The following is an 8,942-nucleotide window of genomic DNA, read 5'->3' as shown; positions in this document are numbered from 1 at the left end:
TATCCATCATGTTTATCTAGTAATAAAGACAATCAGAAAATAGCTGAGATTGAAGAGGCATTTTAGGCCTAGTCTCCAGGGAATCTGAGCTTGCAGACGAGTAACTGGCTGCATGCCAACACATTAATCTTAGGAATGAGCAGGTCTACTGCTGGGGAAATGACAAGCAGCAGTTAAGGGGCAGAGAGAGTCAGCAAGCTACAGCAGAAGTGCTATTACCTCCCACGTCACCACTTGCAACATGACATGCCACTTCTACGATCTCACCAGAAGTTTTATTGAAAACTTTAAATACTTTGCAGACACGTTACACGACTTCCCAGTTGGGAACCTGGACAATATGAACCAATGGAGAGTTTGGTGCAGAACAATTTCCCCCTCGGCCACAGACTCATTAGTGCTCTTCAGCCAGCTTCTCAGCCTTTGCCACAGCTTCCTCAATAGGCCCCACCAAGTAGAAAGCCTGCTCAGGGAGGTGGTCATACTCTCCTGCGAAGGAAAAGATATGCAGCAAGTCAGACAACGAACTGTTCAGGAAAAGCAGATGATTGGCAAACTTGTTTCTGGGCAGCATAAAGTGCTGACATGCAAATCTGCCCAGTTCCCTTTTTGGGGTTTCCTTCCATGCTACGGAGGATAGAAGTGGTAAATCAGTATGAACTGCCCGGAGCCACCTGCAAGTCCATTGTAGAGGGCCATTTATGATTACCCCAATTACCATAAATTGGGTGCGAGTGCAAACTCCTGACATTATATAGCTGCAGGTGTGGAATGCTCTCCCCAGGGATTATACCTTCATTATACACCCTTAAAAGGTAAAGGGACTCCTGACCATTAGGTCCAGTCGTGGACGACTCTGGGGTTGCGGCGCTCATCTTGCTTTATTGGCTGAGGGAGCCGGCGTACAGCTTCCGGGTCATGTGGCCAGCATGACTAAGCCGCTTCTGGCGAACCAGAGCAGCGCACGGAAACGCTGTTTACCTTCTCGCCGGAGCGGTACCTATTGATCTAATTGCACTTTGACGTGCTTTTGAAATGCTAGGTTGGCAGGAGCAGGGGCCGAGCAACGGGAGCTCACCCTGTCACGGGGATCCAAACCGCCGACCTTCTGATCGGCAAGCCCAGGCTCCGTGGTTTAACCCACAGCGCCACCTGTGTCCCACTATACACCCTTAGGAACCAGGTAAAAATGTTCCTCTTCAACCAGGCTGACTGATCTCCTATACCCTTTTAATAGTGTTTGTGGGAAAGGGAAGGGTTGCTTTGTTCTTGCTTTTATTATGTACTTTTGTGTTTATTCTGTGAACTGCCCCGAGATCTTCAGATGAAGAGCGGCATACAAATTTAATAAAAAAAATACCAGGACAACTTCTTACCTGCCAGGATTGCTTGGAAGCCCTTGATGGTTTCCTTTAGGGGTACCAGCTTGCCTGCATGGCCAGTGAAAACTTCCGCAACCTGGAAGGGCTGGGACAGAAACCTCTGAATTTTACGGGCACGAGCCACGGTAAGCTTATCCTCTTCAGACAACTCATCCATACCCAAAATAGCAATGATGTCCTGGAGGGACTTGTAGTCCTAGAAAGAACACAGGCATGTGACCAAAAGCAGCAAAGGCACCCTGAAGGAGAACAGACCATGCACACCAAATCTACATTCTGCCTTTTGAACAGCCAGTGGTACTACCAGTGAGGGTAAAGTTTATTGGCACAAACTTCTGCAGAGATTATTTTTTGCACATGAGATATTAAGTAATTGTGTGCTTAATCCATCCTCCTCACCTGCAAAATCTTTTGCACCCCACGGGCCACATCGTAATGCTCCTGCCCCACAATATTGGGATCCATGATACGAGAGGTGGAATCGAGAGGGTCCACAGCTGGGTAAATGCCCAATTCAGCAATGGCGCGAGACAACACGGTGGTGGCATCCAAGTGGGCAAATGTAGTCGCAGGGGCTGGATCAGTTAAGTCGTCAGCTGGTACGTAAATAGCCTGTGAAGAGAAAAGACTTACTATAGTGCCATATTGCATATGCAAACACTGCTCTGCCTCCTTTCTTTTAGCAAATGTTTTGTGCCACTGGGGAAGCAGTAATTCTGTATTGATCTGTTTTGGATGTTGTATGTGATACCAATAAAAGGTTTGATGATGATGACTTTAAATGTTAACCATCTGAAGGAAGAAAAACAGATGTGCTGGATCAAGGGGGAGAGCAATTGGATGAAGTTTGTTATTAAACAAAGCACACAGTGAACTTCGTGGGCAGTTCTGCCATCCTTAGAGAGGGACTTCTTTTAACAGTTGTTACCTGCACAGATGTGATAGATCCCTTGCGAGTTGTTGTGATTCTCTCTTGCATGGTACCCATATCAGTTGCTAGAGTAGGCTGGTACCCCACAGCTGAGGGAATTCTGCCCAGCAAGGCAGACACCTGGAAGAGAGGAAATGTGCAGTAATTGAACAGCAGTGTGGCTGACAAATATAAGATCTTCTAGGTAAAGATAAAGGGACCCCTGACCATTAGGTCCACCTGTGACCGACTCTGGGGTTGCGGCGCTCATCTCGCTTTATTGGCCGAGGGAGCCGGTGTACAGCTTCTGGGTCATGTGGCCAGCATGACTAAGCCGCTTCTGGCGAACCAGAGCAGCACACGGAAACACCGTTTACCTCCCCGCCAGAGCGGTACCTATTTATCTACTTGCACTTTGAGGTGCTTTTGAACTGCTAGGTTGGCAGGAGCAGGGACAGAGCAACAGGAGCTCACCCCGTCGTGGGGATTCGAACTGCTGACCTTCTGATCGGCAAGCCCTAGGCTCTGTGGACTATTTACACACCTGATAGTTACACACAACTGGCAAGAGCTGTAATTAGTTTTTCAAGCAGGCAGGAAACGAGTATGGCAAAAAACAGAGGTCCTAACAGGAAGAAGGCACCGAGAACTAGAAATTTCTGCCTTCAAGGGATAGGGGATCCTAAATACACCTGGAGACATCCAACACTCAGGACAGAAACTCACATTTTTTAAAGACTGAGGCCTTCTCACTAGCAAGCTTAATTGAAGCTTCCGATGGAGGGTGACCTAGGATATCCAGCCTTACCTCAGATCCAGCTTGTGTGAAACGGAAAATGTTGTCAATGAAGAGCAGTACATCTTGACCTTCCTGGTCCCTGAAATATTCAGCCACGGTCAATCCAGTTAGAGCAACCCTGGCACGAGCACCAGGTGGCTCATTCATCTGTCCGTAAACAAGTGCGACCTGAAGGATAAGAGGAAATTCATTATGGCGTAGAAAGTTTCTATGCCCCTCATCAGCCCCTCCCAGGTCACACCAAGGTAGCTTCAAATTACATATAAACGTATTTCCTCCAAAGGCAGGCTCTTGCTACTACAAATATTAACAAGAAAGCCTCTTCAGCCTGTGTACTTCAGTAATTCTGTTAGCTTCCTATGAGCATTTGGTGCAAGGTCCAGACTAGATATTCAGAATTCTATAGATTAGTCTCAAACACAGCGACCAATTTCTGGTGAAAGCTACAAAATTCCCTTTCAAGATGGCAGATAAAGTCAACCAATACTGAATTCTTGGGGCCTAGATTAGTCCCTTCCCACCTGCGTAGCCTGAATAGCTTGCTCACCTTGGATGTGGTATCCTTCAAGTTGATGACTCCAGATTCAATCATTTCATGGTACAAGTCATTTCCTTCACGAGTTCTTTCCCCAACACCAGCAAACACTGAGTAGCCACCATGGGCTTTGGCAACATTGTTGATAAGCTCCATGATCAGTACTGTTTTGCCCACACCAGCACCACCGAACAGCCCTGGGAAAGAAAGTCAGTTTAGTATTCAGCCTTTGATTATGCACCCTCTCTCATTCTCCTCCTTTTCCTTCTCAGAAATAAGAGTGGCTTCAGCAATCTCAGAAGAACGAAAGTCATAAATTTACTCATCAGTGAAGGAAACAAAGCCGTTGTCAGGATTTTAGGTTCTAACTGCCTAATGATAGAGGAACACAAATTGTTGGGGCAGGAGACTTGGGCATTCAAGGCACTGACCACCCTACCCCAGATAGAACCTATTCCACATGGGTCCTCTGGTAACTTACCAATTTTACCACCTTTGGCATAGGGTGCAAGGAGATCTACAACTTTAATGCCAGTCACAAGGATTTCTTGCTCGACACTCATCTCAACAAACTCTGGTGCTTCAGCATGAATAGCAGCAAGTCTGCAAGAGGAAGAAAGAAAAAAGACAGTTGGCCACACATTATGAAAAATTGTGCTCTTATATTGGGTATTCAGAAAGTGCTCACCAATAATTCTTAAACCCAAGCCCCAGTTTGGTATTCACACACTGTGCCTGTTTTAGGCCAAGGAGTCTGCAACACCATAGTTTCATTTGTGTTTTAATCATAGAAAAACTGTCTAGTTTTAGTTCAGTAAGAGTTGGAGCAGAAAAAGCAGGATTTGAAATCTATGCACTAAGTTACAAAAGAAAAATGCAATATCTAAAATATGTATTTTGAACAAAACCTTTTTTATTTTAGATTATGTTTATTTTCATTTTCTAGCATGGGGTGCTAAAACTAATGTTCAGCAATAGTGATATGTTATACAGGAACTGCTCCACAGCTAGCATGCTGCTATTAATTTGGTTTATAATTTAGCACTGCATTGCTTAGGCTAGCTCTTAATGGCCAGAAAATGCTTGTCCAGAACTTCTAAGAACAGCGAGATTAAAGAATGATCATGAAATAAATAACTGCTGGCATGGCTTCTGCCTTAAAATTCTCCAGACCCTCATAAACTGTAGGGGTGCTCTGCTATCTAAGCTCAACAACAGTTGAGCATGAAGACAGCAAGAGTTCTATAAAACTGAAAATACGCTAATTAACATGCTTTTGCTACCAGCCTATGAATGGTTGCCTATCATTTAACCCTCAGATTCACACTTACTGTTTTGTTGTTATTGGGCCTCTTTCATCAATTGGCTCTCCAATCACATTCATGATTCTGCCAAGGGTCTCAGGTCCTACAGGAATTCTGATGGGTGCACCAGAGTCCAAAACCTTTTGGCCTCTCACCAAGCCTTCAGTACCATCCATAGCAATGGTACGAACCGTATTCTCACCTACAATGGAGAACAAACTTTGTAAGTTGCATTTCTCACTAAACCCAATGAGTTCAATATTTAGAGGGGGGAAATACTCCATGTTAATCCCCTGTGGTAAATTGCTAAAGGAAGCTTTACTTCTGTTTGAGAATGACATAAACATTGGGCATGGAAACAATGTACTTTCCATTTAACATACACAGAGACTAGAGCTAAAATTCAGTACATCATGTTAACAGATTTATGACTGAAAAAGCACTTCAGTAAAGATTTATTTCAAGATTAAAACATTAAGCTCATGACAATCAGATACCAAGGTCAAGAAGGAAAGGCAAGGGATCTGTGTTTGAGAGTATCAAATAGGTAATCTGCTCCTTATTGTGTTGGGCCATAAAATGCCAGTGCCCTCAAAAACTCCTACATTCTCCTGGGTTGGAGACTGATAAGTAAAATTGGGCCACAACACTAACCAATACCACCAGTCAACACGGCCCTGTGTCCAGTTACCTTCTGGTTAGCAGTGGATTTAAAATTCCTCCTCAGATCATAAATATGGCTTCAGCAAGCTCAGAAGAACGAAAGTCATTTTACTGATCATCAAGGAAGGAAGAGTTAAAACATGACTAGAGAAAAGCCAAGGAATACAAATGGTGCTTACCTAAGTGCTGTGCTACCTCCAGCACCAGCCGTGTATCTCTGCCTTGCACCTCAAGTGCATTGAGGATCGGTGGCAGGGCATCATCAAACTGGACATCCACCACAGCACCGATGACTGCCACAATGCGCCCAGTGGCCACTCCAGCTTTAGCTGCAGGAGCCGCCTGTGCAGCATAGTTCCGGCCTAGAGGACAACCATGGCAGACATGACGATTAAGCGGTTATCAGAGTATTTCCCCACCCCCAAGGCTGCAAAGGAAGCAAATGTGACAGGAGTTAACTCAAGACTCCCACCCTTTTGGCCTGGAGAACCCGCTGAATCAGGGAGAACTTCAGGCTGTGACCTTGTAACCCTCATTCCTAAATCCTTGAGGTTACCAGTGTGAGACTAAGTCGAGAACAAACTGCTCCCAAGCACAAAACATGGATCCCTTTATACACCCATAAGCCAGTTTCCAGCTACAGAGATCCTCCACTCCAGCAATATATGCCTTTTCTACTTGTCTCCCTAGACACTGCAGACACTCTGCAAGGAATCTCTCTATGCTGGCTTAGTTGAGTCCAGCACTGGCAACCCAGACCCACCTCCCTCACTACTCCAGAAGCAACCCCCCACCCCCACTTTCTGGCATAACCTTCCCTTAAAGCAGCGGTTCTCAACCTGTGGGTCCCCAGATGTTGTTGGACTACAACTCCCATCATCCCTGAGCTCTGGCCTTGCTAGCCAGGGGTGATGGGAGTTGTAGTTCAACATCCTCTGGTGACCCACAGGTTGAGAAAGGCTGCCTTAAAGGCCAGGCCCCTTAATACTGGCCACCTTGTCGAAGGTGAAAACAGAGGCACTAGTCTCGCGTGCTTTGGAAACGCTTGCACACCCATGACCAGCCCTTTACCACCGCCACCCCGACACACTGCCAAAGCCTTTTCCCATCGCCATCTTCTTCGTCGGCTCCCCTGCAACAACCTCCCATGTTAAAACAGGCCACCTTCGCTTCCCAGTTCCAAAAAACCCCGATCCTTGCCAGGGGCCACGCGTCGCGTGAAAGGGCAGCTTTGCGCTCTCACGTCCACGGGGCTTTCGCGTGCACGCTTCCCCAACCGAAGCGCTAGGATTCCTACGTTAGAAATGCCTCCGAACGACGATTGCTCGGAGGGGGCCCCGTGTCCTGCATTGGGGGGGGGGGGCACAGATGCGTGTCGTCCCTCCCAAACCCGTAATAGAGAAGTATAACATTTAAGGTAGCAGGTAAAAAGGATCTGAACAGAAACACCGTGGATGTTAAGACCGGGAAGTCAAAATGCTGAGGGAATATTGCGAATTGAATTTGTTGAATTGTATGAAAATCAATTAAAATTTACGACAAAAAAGGAACGCGACCGTGGGCTAAGTGGGGCTCATCCAGAGGGGCCTCTTATGTTTTCCCTCAATAATAATAATAATAATAATAATAATAATAATAATAATAATATTATATTTAGACCCCGACCATCTAGCTGGGTTTCCCCAGCCACTTTGGATGGCTTACAGCGCGCATATATATATTATATATAGATAGATAAGAACATAATAAAAAGCCTGACTGCAGAGATTTGACTTCAGCCAGCAGAGAAGGCCCTGCAGCCTGAAAGGCAGCTCCTCCCGCCGCAGAGGAGCAGATTCGGCATAAGGATTTGCTGGGTGCGAGTCCCGCAGGCCCACGCCGTCCTGGCAGCGCTTCACACCCGCCACTAGGCCCCAAGGTGACCCCGCCCTCGGGCGCCTTCCCTCGCCCTCCGCTCACTCACGGGCCTCGGTGGCAGCTGAGGCGACCCCGCCGCGGAGCTTCAGGAAGTCCTGGAGCGGGCTCGGCGCGCTCCGCACGCCCCGCCGCAGCAGGGAGGCGGCCGAAGAGGCGCAGCAGCGACCCGCGAAGCCCAACATGGCGGCCACCGGCTGACTGAAAGAGCAACCGCCGCCGACAGCCTCAGTCAACTCCGGCTGAAGGGGGGGGGATGGCGCCGTCCGAGTCGGCTATTGGCCGGGGAGTGTTCGGCTCCCTGAAGCTTATTGGGTCAGCTGCCTTGTCACTCACCCGCTGGAGCAATCGCTGGGTGGGAAGGGCTAAGCGAGAGGGGAGGTGCCATGGGGGATGTGCCTAGTTAGTAAGTAGCCTATTGGGCCAGGGATCTGCTCTTTATCACTATAGCTCTCCGCTACAGGCTAGAGCCGACGCCTTTCAAGGAAACCCGGCTTGATCATTGTTCGGAATTGTGGAAGTTCCCGCCCTTACGGATATGATTAGTCAAAGTAAGGGAAGGCGGGTTTAACTTTTAAGCGTATACCAAAAAGACTGGATTGAGCACGTGTCCCAGATTTGCCCTTGCTTTAAACTGGAAGTTTTCAACATTTTATTAGGTCGAAGGGCCACCAGTAAAAGTGAACCAGTAATTTCAGATTCCAATTAAGTTTGATATAAATGCACGTGTATCTGCAAGAAAGGCTGTGATGCTATTTGAACACACTGATTTGCATGCATGTAAGGGACGCGGGTGGCGCTGTGGTCTAAATCACAGAGCCTAGGGCTTGCCGATCGGGAAGGTCGGCGGTTCAAATTCCCACAATGGGGTGAGCTCCCGTTGTTCGGTCCCAGCTCCTGCCCACCTAACAGTTCGAAAGCACATCAAAGTGCAAGTAGATAAATAGGTACCACTCTGGCGGGAAGGTAAATGGCGTTTCCGTGCGCTGCTTTGGTTTCGCCACATGACCCGGAAGCTGTCTGTGGACAAATGCCGGCTCCCTCAGTAAAGCAAGATGAGCGCCGCAACCCCAGAGTTGTCCACGGCTGGACCTAATGGTCAGGGGTACCTTTACCTTTTTAAGCTGCACATGTGTATTTCCAGGTTGATTTGCCTAAGAATGTCTGTTACATTTGTACTGCATCCTTCCTCCAAGGGTGTTAGGCTGCCACAGATCAATTTCCTTTCTTTCTTTTTATTTGCACAGCAAGCCCCTAAAGGCAAACTAGGCTGAGATGATGATTGGTTAAGACTCAATGGTGAACTTTCTAGCTGAATGTTGGACTTTGAATCTAGGTTTCTTCTGCCCAACTCCATACTGGTAGACACTTTCCCAACCTTTTCAGTGTATGGCATCTGAAAACTATTATTGTATAGCATATACAGAGGCAGAGA

General features: G+C 47.2%; 1 protein-coding gene across 1 annotated transcript; it reads right to left on the bottom strand.

The window, feature by feature from the left end:
• Positions 1-253: 253 nt before the first annotated feature.
• On the bottom strand, positions 254-7,723 carry ATP5F1B (ATP synthase F1 subunit beta). Its single transcript, XM_080994682.1, has 10 exons — positions 7,557-7,723; positions 5,773-5,955; positions 4,958-5,132; positions 4,108-4,229; positions 3,639-3,823; positions 3,101-3,259; positions 2,311-2,433; positions 1,782-1,994; positions 1,377-1,578; positions 254-489 (listed from the first exon to the last, which is right to left on the bottom strand). The coding sequence occupies exons 1-10, from the start codon at positions 7,690-7,692 to the stop codon at positions 395-397; spliced, it is 1,593 nt and encodes a 530-aa protein (XP_080850808.1). The 5' UTR covers positions 7,693-7,723; the 3' UTR covers positions 254-394.
• Positions 7,724-8,942: the final 1,219 nt, after the last annotated feature.

This window comes from Podarcis pityusensis, assembly GCF_964106645.2.
Source record: "Podarcis pityusensis genome assembly, chromosome: 2".
In the NCBI taxonomy this organism is placed as follows: domain Eukaryota; kingdom Metazoa; phylum Chordata; class Lepidosauria; order Squamata; family Lacertidae; genus Podarcis; species Podarcis pityusensis.
This window is presented reverse-complemented; position numbering and strand designations above follow the sequence as displayed.